Source organism: Amphiura filiformis, chromosome 4, assembly GCF_039555335.1.
Source record: "Amphiura filiformis chromosome 4, Afil_fr2py, whole genome shotgun sequence".
Lineage (NCBI taxonomy): Eukaryota > Metazoa > Echinodermata > Ophiuroidea > Amphilepidida > Amphiuridae > Amphiura > Amphiura filiformis.
The window spans coordinates 68,223,165-68,241,005 of record NC_092631.1 but is presented as its reverse complement, the minus strand read 5'-3'; the positions used below and the strand labels follow the sequence as shown (position 1 = coordinate 68,241,005).

The 17,841-nt window shown below is 35.0% G+C and overlaps 1 protein-coding gene across 3 annotated transcripts in view; it reads right to left on the bottom strand.

The window, feature by feature from the left end:
* The window catches only part of LOC140151273 (solute carrier organic anion transporter family member 2A1-like), a 65,650-nt gene that overhangs the window by 11,830 nt on the left and 35,979 nt on the right, over positions 1–17,841 (bottom strand). For 2 of the 3 annotated variants that reach the window (XM_072173551.1, XM_072173552.1), the window contains exons 5-8: positions 16,994–17,111; positions 10,197–10,361; positions 7,885–8,131; positions 4,894–5,062 (exon numbers count right to left, since the gene is read on the bottom strand). In XM_072173551.1, coding sequence (XP_072029652.1) covers positions 4,894–5,062; positions 7,885–8,131; positions 10,197–10,361; positions 16,994–17,111 — 699 coding nt within the window. Of the gene's footprint in view, positions 1–842; positions 1,037–4,893; positions 5,063–7,884; positions 8,132–10,196; positions 10,362–16,993; positions 17,112–17,841 lie in introns of all 3 variants that reach the window. The other variant, XM_072173553.1, reaches the window with a different exon arrangement.

Here is a 17,841-nt window from a genome sequence, read left to right as displayed (position 1 = left end):
GGGAAAAAAAATTCAATACCAGGACCTGATCTTTGAGACGGTTTGTATGTTTGAAGGTGCAAAATTAACCATAGGGCACGCTGATTTACCACTGCGCTCAGAAATTTTAACCATCACGCGACAAATCGTTAACAAATAGTTTCAGAGTTTGATTGACAGGTTATGTCAGACACAAACTAGTATTTTAATTCAGTTTCAAATTATAATGGAAACTGCTGCTGAAACTGCTTCGTCCTGAAAACTGAACTTGTTACTTTGTGAAAAGGTCGCCACACTATAGCTTCATTATCTCTATGCTATGATATATTCGTCTTAGGTCTACTGAGCATGCAATTCATGCATGAATCAACATTACATATTCAAGATCGGCAACGGATTCATTAACTGATTAATTTGACGCGGCTTCGAACATAAAAAGAGACACTCTATACCAAGGTTGATATTACCAATACCATTATCACCTATTACTTACAACATATTGTCAAGTTGTGATCAAAATGTCGGAAATAACACCATGACAAAAAATTCTATCTTCCACAACATTTCATTTTAATCACATTTGTGTCTCTAAGCTCTTGGTACTAATGAAGAATGAAAGCTGGGCTCCTGGGACATTTATATCCGATACAGACTCTGAATATTGGAATAAATCGTCACTATCTAGAACAGCGTTACCATGGCAACCACACGTTCAGGGACACACTGCATAGCCATAGTTGACATATCGCCTTTGCTTTTCAAATGACAATACTACACAAAACTTGCGTGTGTACACAGACACAATCATGCAATCAAAACTGAGTATAACTGATGGCATGCAATAGAATGGTTGATGGGACTACCTTAGGTGAAGCATGAATGAAGGGTTGCTCCAAGAAAAATTGAGGAATAGCACGATCATAGCTGCCGATGCGTAGAGCCATATCATAGAGCATTGCCGTCGACATTCGCCTTTCTGTGCTGATCCCATTGGGAGTGAGGTCAAAGGTTGAAGTTCAGGAGGGGTCTGAGCCACGCATTGGCATCCCAGGTAAACCTACAATAGCAGGAAAAGTTAAGGTGTTATGAAAAGAAGCATGTTATAATGATATAGAAACGTTTGTTAGCCAATGATTATGATGAAAGTATACAATAAGCATCAAAACAATGTCATAATGTACGGGGTGAAATCCTGAAAGAAAATGATGTTGGACAACAATGACATGTTACTCTGATATTGAAATAACCACTTTCACATTTATACTATGGTACATAATGGTACTATGGTACATTATGGTACCAGGATATAAATGCCGAGCTAAGGTGATGATAACTCGGTGACTAGCACCAAAGGATGTTAGAATCAATTTGCTCCTCGGTTATCATTGGGCTATTCCAGAAAATAAGTGCACACCCCCTGAGAGGAGTAACTTTTCAATAAAAGAAATGTCCGGATTTCCAAGTCTGTTTTCTGAAAACGTGTCCCTTAAAAAATCTTGGAAATCCAATTAAATGAAGGAAAAATCACGGAAATGTCCAAAATGAGCTCTCAAATTGAGGATTTCTGATTTAAACTATTTTTCTGCTGGATTGTGTCGCCTTTGGACACTTTAAAAGGCTGGATTTCCAACAATCACAACTGGACAAACAGTCCGGAAATCCGAACTCCTCTATAGGGGCTAGGGGGTGTGCATCTATTTTCTGGAATAGCCCATTGTAAAACTAGAGCAAGAGTACACCACATTTCGCCAAAATTCATTCTAGAAACGCTTGCTGTTAGAATAAGAAAAATTTTAATGCTAAATTATTGCACATTCTAGGGAAGCGTGGTTACTGTTTTGAAATAACCGAGTGAGAGGGTTTTAAGAAAATATTTTTCCTGTCAAAACTGAAGCATCCTCTGTATAAAAGAAAATATGAATATTAACTGCACATCATATATAACTATTCGTGATACCCAATTGTGGCATATTTGAGGTCGTTTATGAGGCAGAGAATTTTATTTCAATTTTATATACGCCAAAATATTTTTTTAATTGAGCAAGAATAAGGATAGAAAAAACGTTAAAAATTCTATGTATAAATAACATTAGACCCGGCAAAAGATTACTGTTTCGTTTTTATGGTATTCTAATCTTTTATTTCCCGAAGAAACATTTGGGGTCTAAAATGGATTTTTATGTAATTGATAAAAACATCGAACGTGTATACAAGAAAAATGGTAGGTTCCTCTATAGTATTTAACTGACCATGCTAATGTACTGACACCGTGCGAGCACATGTCAAAATCGATATATGTATTGTCCATATAGACGCGCATTTATCATTTATTATTGTCGGATTAACAACAATTGAGCGCTATTAATACACATTAATGTTTTTAGGCAAATAAAATTCCAAAATATGGTACGTTTTCTGCTTTTGCTTGTCACGTGGTAGGCCTATATTGAAGTTGCGATTATATCTTCAAATAAGTTTCAAATGGATTCCATCAAGACAAGTGGACGAGTGGTCTAAGGCGCTAGGCTCATAGAGCATATCCAAAGCGGCGTGGTCCGCCGTGAGTTCGAACCCCGCCTCTGCCAAACTTTAATAGAAGTAATATTAAAATTCGATTTTTTTTTTTTAAATTTCATATTGGGGAAATGTGACTGGGAGAATTTATGTATGGCGTGGAGTGGTGTGGAGCAAGAGGGACTAAGTCCAAAATATGTCCCAATAGAGATTATTCGACGAATACGAGATCCATCACTTGTAACGCATTTCTATAGTTAACCATGCATTATGATCAACCATGCATCAACAGTAAACAACTTCATCGCCTCCCTGGGTATTAGAGTTAAGTGGGTGTTATTTTCCCAATCACCGTAACATTTTAATTCAGTAAAAAGTAAGCTAAATTTAGAAATGTATATTAAAAACCTCAACGATTCTTGCGCTTCTTCAGGCTAGCTTCAAAAATGGGACATCCATTACATTGTTCTTGTATACTTCTTGGCATTAACTAAAGAGCCTCAAAACGTATACATACATGCAATGGATGTATATTGCTTGAATTTACAAGTTCACCGGGTAAATGGAATAAGGTTCAATGCCATAAGCTTCCAAGAAAATTGGCAACGGGTAACAGGTTATAGGGATGAAATCAAAACTCGACTGGCGGTTAATTGCCGGATCCGTCCGGTTTCTATTGTTTAGAGCAATAGAAACTGGACGGAACCGGCGGTCAACCTCAATTCGAGTTCTGATTTCAATCCCTTAGTACACCGGTTGTGGACCAACAATAGGATCTTCTAGGTTTTTTTAGTCTAGTGGTTCTTGTAACTACCTATGCCATTTGGGTATTTCTATGATGATATTTGGTGCTGATGCATTAGTTATCTTGCTATGATTAGACAAACCAATCACCGCCCACGTGGTTAACAGAGCACAACAATTAGCTTGAAATGCCATCAACTATATGGGGTCACTATGGACTCGCATCCGTTTGTATATAGATTTATTCTATCCATGAATAATTTGCCTTAATTGAAATTAATTTGAACAAATCAGAATCATGCGCTCACGCGTAAGGCGGTTGCGTGCATACTTGATCAAAATCTGGATTCAACAAAATCCAAAGCGGCATGCAAGTGAAGGAAGTTACCATTGCCATGATGCACACTTGACATTTTCGTTTTGAAGAGGCCTTTCTGACATGTGTAAAAATCATTCTCTATTTAATTCCCTCTTGACGTAGGCTTCTTGTCTATATTTGGGGCAAAATGTTTTTGTGGCTTATTGATTTTTATATTTATACAACTAGTACTCTAATTCTCAAATGTCTGTACACACAAGTCAGCGTGATAACTACAAAATATAGATAGACATGCTACAGCGACGCTTTAATTTTCAAATATGAAGTTAATCAACAAATTGCCACATTAATTGAAGTTGACCTGTTTACGATTGATTTGAAATATGAAATACTAACCCGACTTAAGAGAAGTGTGTATACACTCTAAGAAATAAAGGTTCTAAAGTTGTCCTCTCATGAGAACCCTTAGAGGTTCTCTAAAGAACCAAAGATGGTTCCAAAACCATCGAAAATGCCCCAAAAATGTGATATACAGAACCGTTTTCGGTTCCTTAGAAAACCTTTAAGGGTTCTCCAAAATTAAAGAACCTATTTTTAGAGGTTCAAGAGGGAGGGTTCTCCTGAGAGGACAAAAAAGATTCTATTTAGAACCTTTATTTCTTAGAGTGTATTGTATTTTTCAAAATGAAAGTACCAAAAATAATATTATCACTACATTGTCATATTGACCAACTTTGTATTGACGTACACATCACCCATAACAGTTATACTTCTTTCAATATCATATTATTATTATGTGATGTGCCACAACACGCGTTGGAACCAAATGTTAACAAACATCTGGCAAGCATCATCTGGTATCTATCTTACACTTCTGTTGATATCAAACTAATATGATGTCATATCCTGTGGGTTTGTTCAGTAACATACAATCAAAAATGATACCCCAACAATTAACCCAATTCCGTCAAGTATTTAAGATTCTGTGTTCTGTGTATTCATATAGATGACATTCGGAAAAACAAGCAAATAGAATTTTAAAGGGACAATCAAAATGTCATGTTAAAAATATATATTCCTACACTCACTACTGCTTGGACTCGTATGAGTTAACAATAGTTTCCGAATTAGGCATCCTTGCTTTTCTATATTTGTTTGCCATTTGCGCACTTCATAAACAAATTATGTTCGTTCCAAAAAACACCAGAATCTGATTTGTGTCCTAGTTAAGTATTTATCACTGATTGGCAAATGATAATCACCGATTTGCGGTGTCTGTCATTGTCAATAGATTGCATTAAGTGAGCTCCTAATGACTCCTAATGTCTACAACATACCGTGATATTTTCAAAGCCATCTCCTTTCCTGACTTTGATCACCTCCGAATCCTGGCAACCCGCGTGACAGGGAGACACGTACGTGATGCCATCCGAACCACATACGGGATTGTAGCCGTGTGCACATGCGCATTCAAGGTTGCAGCTCGAGGTCAAGTTGGGTAAAACACTGTGATTTGAAAGCAATTAAAATTATTATTATGCGGGGATGCACTGTACTAATGGAAACAAAAGAATGAGATATGATAATATCAATAATAAAATAGAAGAATAATAGCACAAATAGTAGAATATCATAGGGGCACGGGCGATACGGGCTCCGACTCATAATCGCAGGATGCGGGTTCGAACCCCGGCGGTGGTACAATCGTGTTGTGCCGGCCCTTGGTCTGGGGCGGACATTTTAAAAATGAATTTAGAAGAGCAGCAACGACATCACTTGCATTACATTCCAGATGTTAAATCTACATCATATGCAAAATTTGAGGAAATTCGCACGAGTCCGTTTTATTTTAGGGCCATTTGTCTATAACTGGTCTTTACATGTAGCCCTATGGAGAGAGTGCCCGTTGAGGGCGCTATAACCCCCATTTTAGGAACAAAAATGTGATTTAAAAAAAACGGACTCGTGCGAATTTTCTAAAATTTTCAGAGTATGTAGTATGAACATGTAGAAATATAATCAAGTAGTTTCCCTACCTGCTCTTCTCCGAAAAAATAAAAAGTCCTATACCTCAATGATAATGAAACCTAGGTGGGCCGCCCTTAGACAATCTATTAACCTCTATTGCCTCTCTCCACGCAGGTGTATAAATGGATACCAGCTGGGAAGGTAAACGTTGTGCGGAAGGAGTGACGGGCTACCCATAACAACATTATTCACGGAGGAATCTGGCCTCAAGTCACTTCAAAAGAGAGATGGGCACTCCACGTAAATGACAGGTATGAACCTTTTACATTTTTTACATCACAATAACAAAACACGAATGATGGGCGTTACACAACCCGCATCCCACGCAAATTTTAATATTTTCCCAACAATAATCTGTTTGCCCTATATTTAGTAGCGTAACTATGGTTGCCCTATAATTGCTATATTCAATTTAAATAGATAAACTGTTATTTTAGAAATGGCTTTAATAATTTAATGTTTAATCCTTCCGGCTTCTTCAATATTGAATCTCTGCTTCTCACATCAATGTAAGTTGATGAAGTGACCATACACTCTCAAAATTGTCTCCTCACAAATGAATAGAATCTATTCAAAGTTGTCAAGTATGCCTAGGGGGCATAACAAATTTCTCTTCAAAATTAACAGATTTCTCCTCAAACTGTATCGGATTTTCTCATCAAAATGACAAGACACTCATCAAATTTGATAAGATTGCCTTGTCATTTAAAAAAATGAATAGGTTCTTGTCAAAACGAATAGTTCGTGTTAAAAATTAAATGAGAGGGATTCTATTCAGAAAATTAAATTAGTGTGAAATTAGAGTGTAGCCTACAGTCTCAATTCAGATTAATACAATTGTTTTTACAATAGTTACATTTAACCATCCATATCTTTAATAAAGATTACAGGCCGTACATAGATCCGGCATATGACATTTGCAACATTATGTTGTCATAATATATAATAATAAAGTTGTTTTTCATACGGTCCACCCACTCTGGGACTACCAGAAATCATGTTGAAATTTACTCTGGACCCAACGCTCCAAGCAATCGAGCTTATGTTCAAAACAGGTTGCCTTATTAATGCATCTAAAAGGATATTAGTTATGAAATTCAATCCAGCGAATATAAACAAAAATGGCGTAACCCAATATCCAAAATCTGTTTATCATTATCTGACGAAAGATGAATCTATTATATTACCGGATGACTTATTTGAAGGTGATGAGGACCAAATTGATGTTGGAAAGAATAGGCTCAATCCGCATCTTTTCTAATTTATTTCCTGTTAGTTTGGTTAACAAAACTCGGATGCTATTTGCAGAAAAGTACCTACTCTGTCAAATCAGTTACGTCAACTATTATGTCAAATGAGATGGTCTTTTCATCGATTACGTAAAACAGGAAGACAAATAGTAATTACATTAAATTTCATCAAGGTAGATGTCAAAATTGTTGTGTACGCTACCGATGTGAAATTCACTTGCAATGTATAAAACTAAAAAGATTGAAGAAAGGATGGTCCTCACATATACTACCGGGCTTGCGGTCTTGATGTTTTTAAGCCCTAACGGGCTGGGCCCAGTATCAAGAAGAAATATCCAAGGTCACAAGCCCGGTAGGGCTGAGGCCGAAACTCCCATAGTTTCTTTCTCTTGAGCCAATCAAACAAAGATAGGATTACTTATGACTGTCAATGGGATTAGGTTTATTATTACGGTTCACCATGTCGACCAAGTACGATGTCGAACAACGGGAGGGCTAACAGTAATGACCACAGATTTCAACCGATCCATATGGCTACTGCCTCACCATTACAAAGGGAAGTAATGACAAATATTATACTAGATTGAGATATAGGACAAAAACTGAATTTTGTTTGATTTGATATGATTAATATTGAAGAAAATACTAAGATTATTTGACGTTTTAGTAAGTTTATTAGTTTTTTAATTCATCAATTCAAATACCAACAACTTTCTTTATGGCTAATTTGCCTAAAATTGTCAAAACAATAGGCAATACTATTTGGTCATTCCTTTTGTGATGTTTTTTTTTCAGAGATTGTCCTATAGTTTCTGTGTACAAAATTTAAGGAAGCAAGTATTCAACATGGGATTTTTCAACATTTTATAGACATAACTAAGCTATACTTTTATTCATGGGGAAGATACTTGTATCTGGGTGTAATAATAGCAGGTACATTACATCCAGATTATTTGGATAAGAATCGCATCTTGGTTATGCTATGCTGGACAAAACTATTGGTTGTTCTTCCTTTTTTTCAAAAATTATTGTTGTTCTGGATACACTTACCTAGAATAAAAATCTGCTTTATTATCCACAGTAAGCAGTGGTTCCTGTACGCCGTTGTAAGGTGTTGTCAACCCAGCTATACCAGGATTATCACACCCAACGAAAAACAATACAGGACTCATCACCAGTGTTATGGTCGACAGAATAAGCACCGTTAAGGCACAGCCTCGTTTACCGAGTGAGTACTTCTTGACTAATATACTGCCTGCTAAACTACCTAGACATGCGCCTGGGGTGACGATGATACCTACAGACGAAAATAAAAGAATAAAGGGCACATAATATAATACTGAACATTTAAAACGCAAAAAGAGTGCTTTGACATGTTTGTTGATGACAAAAATAATTGTAAAAGTATACCACTAAATAGATTCATCAGGTTTGTTGGTCAAACATTATAAATGATTTCATTTGAACAAAACCAAAATGTAACTCACTTTTGACGGTTTCGCCTATCATGGTCGGGAGGCATCATCAAAACCATGTCATCAACTGGGACAATGCTAAGATCTTGTGCAAAGAGTGCGATGCAAATACAAGAAGAATCAAAGAATCCATTTGGATCAGGAGAAGAGGCCCGAAACGCGAACGTCATGAACAGAGACGAGGGGGCCCACTTCCGTCACGTGTATGATCCTCTCCTGGCTGATAAAATACCTTCGTCGGCCGGGATACGTCCAACCGGAAGTAAGGATCTACAACCATCATTCTGATGATGCCTACCGACCATGATAGGCGAAACCGTCAATAGTGAGTTACATTTTGGTTTTGTTCAAATGAAATCATTTATAATTGTAAATGTAGTACACAAAACAGACAATTTGTTATCAAAAAATCAGATCTAGAAAAGGTTGATTTTGATTGTGAAACACACTCGTATCTTGTCTGTCATTATGTTTAGACCAATAAGTGATCATTCCGCAACTTTCAAGGACATGTATAGAGAACAGCCTTTATACAATTCCCGAGGAAATTCCAAGCAATGATAAGAGATTTGTCTCAAAATGGCCATTTCTTCAGATTTTCTGTCCTTGAATTCAAATATGACAATTATCATTCAGATATTCTTGTTCCTGCGTTAAGGTAGAATGTGGTAAAATGGGTTTTAACAGTAATAACAAATTTTACATATCCAAAGAACTGCAAAGCCTGTGAGTTCAATTATTTAAATTCCCTAGAGCCTTAAAAATAAAAACCATTATGCGATTGCTATAATGAATAACCGCTAAGGCGCTAATTTAAAATTTGATGGAAAAAGATTTCAAAAGCTTTAAAAAACTGAATTACCTGTATAAATCTTTAGTGTCGCTTTAAAAAGCAGTATCTTTAAGAATAAATTATGGATATCTACATGCAAATGATAGCGTGTAGGTATCATTTCGTTTTATAATGGGCACCATTATTTATAATAAATTATGGCCATCTATTAGGCAAAAGGTAATGCATTGGGTTATCATTCCGTTACTAATGGACACCATTAATGATTATGTAACGCAGTAATAAGCCCGGGCCGACAGCGTGATGTTCATTAAGTTATCAGTACATTGGTACAAGGAAACAAATTGTAATTTTCTTACTGAGGGAGCCACTTGATTGATTGATGCAATTTACCAACTCAAATTAGTGAATACATTTAGGCGTAGCCTTATATGATGTCTAAAGCTTCTCCCTCAATTAGATATATCATTTTGTCTCCTTTCGATCAAAATGGGAGGTGTGTCGTGTATTTTTAAAGCTGGTTGCTATGGATTTTACGCCGCTAACACAATAATGAACTTTTCCAGTCAAATGCATTCATTGATATTGTGTTGAAATATATTAAAATACGACACGTGTAACAAAGTTTAATTCTACTAGGATTAAGTAGCTCTGCCAACATTATACAAGAACAATATCTTTGCCCAATATTATACAAAAATACAGAAACACGTCAGAACGCCATCTCATTGGCAGAAGCAATGATGCCTAGACATGCTAGATGAGTTGTCCGATTGAGGGGAGAGAGGGACAAGCCTGACCTGACTTAGGGAACACCGGTCATTTCAAAATCTTCAGTCCGATTGATGGCATGAAGCGACCACTGGGCATAGGTTCAGAGTTGTAAAGCTTTCACTTGCTACAACATCCAAATTGTACATCTTTGATATGCTAAACGAGCCGAGTTCTAACAAAGTTGCGAGATCCTCGACATGCTGCTACAATATATTTTGCTTGACTCAAGCGCAAAGGCTCCACAGCCGACTGCAAACCTGTAAGAACATTCAGCTTCATTTAAAGCAAAACGAGGTTAAACATAGTGTACACTGACTTACCTAAGATCATTGGGGCAAATGATGGACTCACACCAAACTGGGTCTCAATGTACTTAGCGGCAAACGTAAAGTAGCCCATAAATGATGCTAAATCAGCACACACGCCAAGAACACAAGCCATGTAGGTAGTATTACGCACTAGACGAGATACAGCCTCAAAAAATCCTGTTGGAAAGACAAAGAAATGAAAAACACAAAATGAAAGGAGTTAATCCTTGTAGAAGTAGAGAACTATGTGACATAAAATCTAATCTGACCAAAATAGGCAATTTTGAACTTATGACGCCCCCTTTTATAAATATCTTATGTATTTGGTCACACTTTGGGTTTTAACTTTTAATAGCACCACCACCATGGAACCAGAGACGAATAGTCTCGGCATTGTACAGTTTCATAATTATCCTTGATAATGATATTCTGAAATAACGATGACAACAAAGGGCTAAAAGTAAAAGCAGTTTGGATATGGATGCAATATGGACGCATTAGTTACCAATATTAATACGTCGGGTATAATAAAATGTAATTATAGCCTATGTATTCATTTTTTTTTCACTGTCCCGTTTTTTGCTTCAACAATAAATAAATCGCTACTTTACGTCATCATTTCTCAAAAAGGTCGCAACGCAACGCCCATTTTATAACCTAATATACAACAAATTGTGAAAAAAAACCCATTGAAGTAATCCAATCCATAATTCCGTTTGTTAAGCGTTATTCTAATATACTTAATCAAATAGTTCATTAAAATCGGTTAATTCGAGTGGAAAACGTTATTTTGACGTATATAGCTACTATTTAGCTAGACCAGATGTTACAAATAATATGGCGGTACGTGGTCAACCAAGAGTTTGGTTAAATTGCGCTCTGAATCGAGTATAATTCATGGTAAACAGATCGACAACAATACTATGTTGAATTCAGTTGCCATGGTGATGCTCAACGGAATTATCGAATTTGTGTCACTAAATTACTGCATATTTGTACACAAAATAGATTTCAGTAATTATTTTGCAGAAAAACACAGAGGTCGATGTCATTCATTGACACAGAATAAAAAAAAGTAACAATTGCATAGTTTTTGTCTTAATTATTCACTGAATTTCTTATGCGTATTATTGGAATTTCATTAAATTAAATTGAACTTATTAACGGAATTAAGTAAATGAAAAAGATGATGTATACCCATTGCTATAGCAACACACTAAAAGAGAAAGGCCACACCTTACATGACATTATGCCAACTCCCTTTTCCAACTCCCAAATGACACGTATCACGAATATCGCCCCTGAATATGGCTAAATTAGATAAAAGTCGAGTGGAGCTATTTTGAGCAGAGATGAAGGACACACCCGCTCTTCATAAGATGAATTCTCCCTTTTCTATCTCAATATCTTAACGGTGATGTAAAACTGACTACTTGGCATTTGATCAATTGTTTTCTATTATAGGATAGCATTTCCGACTGCTTTTGTTTGTTCCATCTAAGCTTTCATTTCATGAGATATTATGCAGAATCCGCTCACGTGACAAAGTTACTCATACTCAATATCTATTTTGTGTCACTTATAACGTATTTTTATTGACTGGCAGCGATTTACGTTTTACCGGACGTTGCTATAAATATTGTACCATATTTTGACCGTTTTTATTTACCGTAAATTTACCGACTTCGGTATTTCACTGTATTTTATCATCGCACAAAACATTTTCTTAACAGTACATACGGTAATAAATCCGAAGCAAATATTGCATCGTCATGATCAGCTGATGTTGACGATGAGTAGCCTACATTTGAATTACCAACGATGGAATCTCGTTTTTTTATGACGCAACGCTATATGCCAGGCTCTTCGCGCTTAACGGTACTAAATTGATAGCTAGCCAATATATATGACGTAGTTTATACCAATAATCTAAAACATATGTGTATTAAATATCCCTATATTGTTCTATAGAATTGAAACTATAGCGATATCGTCCCTAATATTAACCCATGCTATTCAGAGCAAATTAATTGATAATCGCATTATTACGTGTGGTTAATTCCAGCCTTTAATATGCTATTACATCTGTTATGCAATCAGCGAGATGAACTTAACTATTGAGAGCTCACTGTGAATATTTACTATCAAATTATTCAAAAGCACGTTGAACTTAATTCTAATTAACCCTCCATTCTCAACATGATTTAAATCGCTATCACTATCAGGTAATAAAAAAATAAAAAAATAAATAAAAAAATAAATTGAAATAAATAAAAATAAATAAATAGTTTTAAAAATATTTAAAAAAATAAATAAATAAATAAATGTTTACTATGAAATTTAATATTCAAAAGCACGCTGAACTCAGTTCTAATTAAACCTCCATTCTCAACATGATTTATATCGCTATCAGGTAATGAATTTATATTACAAAATAATAAATAAATAATAAACAAATATGAATACATAAATAAGATAAATAAATAAATAAATAAATAAATAAATAAACAACAAAATAAATACACAACAAAATAAACAACAAAAAATAAACAAAAGCAGAATAACTCTATACCATACTCGCTCTATTAATCTAAAGCATGTATTTTTTTAATTCAAATTATTTTTCCACAAAATACCTTCATGCCATTTGCATTGTAGATTAATCTGATTCGGAGGTTTTCTTTTCAGGTCACAGAACCATACCAAGTAGTCATAGCAACCGATGACAATTTTCAGTTAGAAACTGACAGTTGAGAGGATTCACTCATCTGAGCATCTCCAGGACTCGTCTTCATCTTCATTGTTTGATACAATAACTTACAATATTCAATTTAGGAAACCTTATTTTAACGAAACCGTGTACATTTCTTTGAAAACCTTGAGCAAATCAGGTCTTCTGTATAATTGGTGATCATGCTTCCAAGTTCAATCATATCATGATGAACTATATCGACTGTTCAGTGCCAGAAGTGGGTAAGTGCAATAGCTGCCATGTGTAGCTGCCATGTGTAGATGAGTAACAATATACTGAAAATGGTCAAATGTTCACAGGGCAGCTATTGCACTTACCCATTTCTGGCACTGAGCAATCGATATTTGGAAAGGTAACTACCGGCATTGAAATGGTGTCTGCAAATGAATAGAGGAATGCCAGGCAATGAGGCTGATGCATATCGCCATATTTTTTTGTTAAACACAGAATACCTCCGTATCGCTTTCATCATTTTCATGTCCTTCACTATTGACTTGATAAAAACTGATGATAAAAGTGTAATTTTAAATAAATATTCCAGTTTGTTAAAAAATGTCCCAGTTTGTATTTATGAACATACAATAAATTTATTGCGTTGACAGATATGGCGGTTTGAATTACTTGCATATATATTATTATTGAGCTGAACAGGTTGTATTGTATATATCTGAAACGGAAGATGTCACATATGTCTGTATGTCTTTTGATTTTGTTTTTCCAACCATGTTCCAAGTATATATGACAAGTGCAAATCAGGTGGTTCACCTTAACCCAGAGAAGACAACGTACACTTCCCATAATGCAATTTCCACAATACAATGTATAATGCAGTGTAACATGGGTTAAACAAAACATAACACATCCTAATCTGGCAAATTATGATACATTATACAAACCCTGTTTAGACCGTCATATTCTCAACATGAAAAAGGCATGTTTTTCGGATTCTGGATATAAGTGTCATTTGATTACATAGGTGGTTATTATGTTGCAAAGTATTCTGGGAAGGATAAGATATCTTCACTAACCCTACCATGTTCTGGCATAGATCTTCAATGGGTATTTATACATCATCCCATGAACACAGTCAAAAACAGACATCGTTCACATTCACATGGCATAATGTAGGATAGATATCAGCCTGTGGGTACAGCCAATGATACGAGACAGATTAAAAGCGAGATGATAGAAACCTGCTTCGAAATGGACGAGTCATTTCAAATCAATTCCATCATTGCTCTTCACACCTGCCATTTTAGTTGGTTTCAGCGATCAATTTGTTTCCAGGACATGCCCTTGCAGGTCCTTCTATTACACAAGCCAGGTTACAAACAGATGAAATTTATCTGATTTTACGTCATCCGCTTCAACAAAGTAAAGCAACACATGCTACATGTTGGGTTTTTTTCTCTTTAAAACACAGACCATGCATACAGCTATATTTTGCCGAATGTGACATAATAATTTCAATAGACAATTATAATTATATGGAATTGGTATATATGTCATTATTTCCACACCTTAATCATGTTTAGACGATTCAAAATTCAATACATTGGTAATGACTTTATCCTTGATATTTAGGATAAAGAAAACGCACCCTACAACTTCAAAGCTTGATCATGTTGATGAAGAAATTAAGAAAATCTGTTTTGATATAGGATTTTTCTTATTTCTGTAAAAAGTGTATCCCTACATAAATTTGTATTATAAAGTGTATCCCTACATAAATTTGTATTATAAAGTTCCTACTTTTTTGTGATTGGTGTCTAAGATTTTCGATTGATGGATTGGATGGAACATAAGTCTTAATCATTGGATGAACTACAATTACTGAGAGTGTGAACCCGGATCTATGATTAACCTCAACCAGGCTACATTGATGGTAAATTCCTATCCACATTTCTTGTCGACTCTGTTTCTTCCTCTAAAATGCAAAATAATTTATTTGTAAAATGGAGACGACATAGTGGCAATGTTATCAGAAACGGAGACAGGGGAGAGAGAATAATTTTGTGCTAATTTAGGCTGATATTTATTTAAATGGTAAAGTTGTGTGTATTAAATAATCATTCATGACTGTAGCACCGTTTTCGTAAAGCTGTGTGGCAACATGTCTTATCACACCACTTATGAAGAAACCATCAAGCCCAAATTTCAAGTGAATATTTTGACAACTCTCGGCACTGACTCACTGTTGCTGTTTAATTTTCATTATTGTATGTGGTTCAGTTGGGGAAACTTAATACTTTTCTCATTTTTTAGTGAAACAGTGGTGTGATATCCTATTAGAGACGATGCATTAAATGACGAATCTTGAAAAGACGCTTCTGACAAAAAAAACCCTACATCTTAAATCTTGAAAGCTTTTTTGTCCTGACATGTATAATTTTGTTTCATTAGCAACTGTCTTGGGACATTTCATATGTACATACAGGGTGTCTCTTTGTACAATTGTATCCAGGGCCAGCTCGACAGTATCAGCTGCTATATACAAATATGCAAAACATAATCAGATATATATACATGCACATTGCATTTCATTACATCTTCTCGCCATTATGACACATATACAAATTAATTAACCAAATGCCATATGGGTAAGATAATTATACAAATTCGTAGCGAGCATTTATTTTCGTGTATAGTTGGCACTACCGTATATGGTTTAATAAATTTGACTTTTGATCTATACAATAAATGTGTGTGTCCATGCACACCTGTGTATGGAAAAGTCAGTGGACAGTAGAAATCGTGTTCATGCATTTCCAACTAGAAATTTGTCACACCAGAAAGTATCTGGTGGTGGAAATTGTGTGACGGTCTGCCTGGTTATTAGTATAACTATCAATAGCAATGAACCACGTTTTAGTTTGAGTGATAAACGAGTGACCTTTTGGAGGAGTCTATTCTGTTACAAAAACAAATAGGTATAATCAAATGTGAAAACTTATATCATGCTTATATCCAGTCTTCAAATAATTGATGAAGATGGTTGTGTGATGATAATAATAATAATAATACACTGCGACAACTGGGGTGTCGAATTTAACACCAGTGGTATTCAATAGACGACCACACCAATTGGGGTTATTTTAGCACTGCCGATGTTATTTTTTTATCACCTGCAAGTGTATTGTGATCAATAACACCAGAAGTGTTAAAATAACACTGGTGCAAATTCTTGCTCAAGTGGTCGTCACCGTTGACACCCCATGCAGTTTTTGTAGTATAATAATAATAATAATAATAATAATAATAATAATAATAATAATAATAATAATAATAATAATAATACCGTACTGACGCGAGTATAGTCCCACCCCGTTTTTGGGTGAACATTTTTCAAAATTGGGGGTGGGACTATACTCGAATTAAAGTTTTTAATTTTTTCGGTTTTGTAGTGTCCCTGGACCTAGACCTAAATGCTAGGATCCTTCATGGTTGACCTAAAAAAAAAAAAAAATTCAAGATATTTTGTATTTTTAATATGAAAAATTGATACATAGTTTTCATGTCATACTCTATTAATGATTTCAAAATGCATTCAAATTCAATGCATTTTGAAATCATTAATAGAGTATAACATGAAAACTATGTATCAATTTTCATATTAAAATACAAAACATCTTGAATTTTTTTTTTTTTTTTTTTTTTTAGGTCAACCATGAATGATCCTAGCATTTAGGTCTAGGTCCTGGGACACTCCAAAAAGCCGAAAAATAAATAACTTAAATTTTTTTTTTTTTTTTTTAATTTCTGAAATTTTTCGAAAATTTGGGGGTGGGACTTTACTCGAAGGTGGGACTATACTCGCGTCAGTACGGTAATAATAATAATAACTATAATTATTTTACATGGTCTAACATCCTATCCCCTATTTCATTTGATCATCCTCTTTGCATTGATTGTTCCTTCTTGCCGTCATCCCCTTTCGCAGCCAGTCCCTTTTTTCACCCCACGTTTGCACTTCCTTTCCCATGATCATGGAGTTCAGCAGTATTAAGACTCCTCACATCCAATTCAATTGCCATGCAGGCTTCTATTTTATCCATACCTTTTACTAGGCCCAATACTCCATCTGCATCACTGATGTTGAGGTTGGGTTTGTACATCGCGGCCACATCCTCCACATCCGCAAAACCTTTCTTAAGATTCTTGGATTTCTTCTTGACCTGTATTTGTGAGAATACAAGAAATTAATTTATTTTATTCAGCCTTTTACAGCAAATCCGTGTATTTATACTCTTATTTTATGAACATTTCAAGGAAAATAAGTCGCCAATCTATTTAATCGTAAAATGTACGATATTTTGTAAGTGTATTTTGTTAATATCTCACTGCAAAACGTGTATACGATATAAGAGGCATGGTTAAGTTACACACAGCAGAGCACCATTGATATATTGATATGGTTTCATATTTCTGATTTCAAACTACTATATAGTCAGATAGAATATGACCTTAAATTAATAAAGGATTGTCATTTGCCATAAACAAGTCTCTTATATATTATGATCTTGTAAAATCAAATCATTTTTGAATCTTGTCTGTAACACTTAACTTGGTAACGTTTTCAAATTATCACTTAAAATGATTTGACTGCTGTTAGCAACATCAATACAGCAGTATTAATTACACCATGCACAAAATATTCGTGCTTATTCCACCTGTAACACGATTCAATTACTAATAGAAATGTTAATCAAACCTGCACGTATATTCATTCATCATGTTCATGAGCAATTTGCTCATTTCGTAACTTTATCTTCTGAATAACATTGAATTTACTTATAACACGAAAAGCTTTTCTGTTGGCGTGTTTCTCGTATTGTAAAATATCCGAAACCTCGCATACCCCACGTAGTCCGCAGGTGTGTAAATCATTCGATATTATTGAGAAAC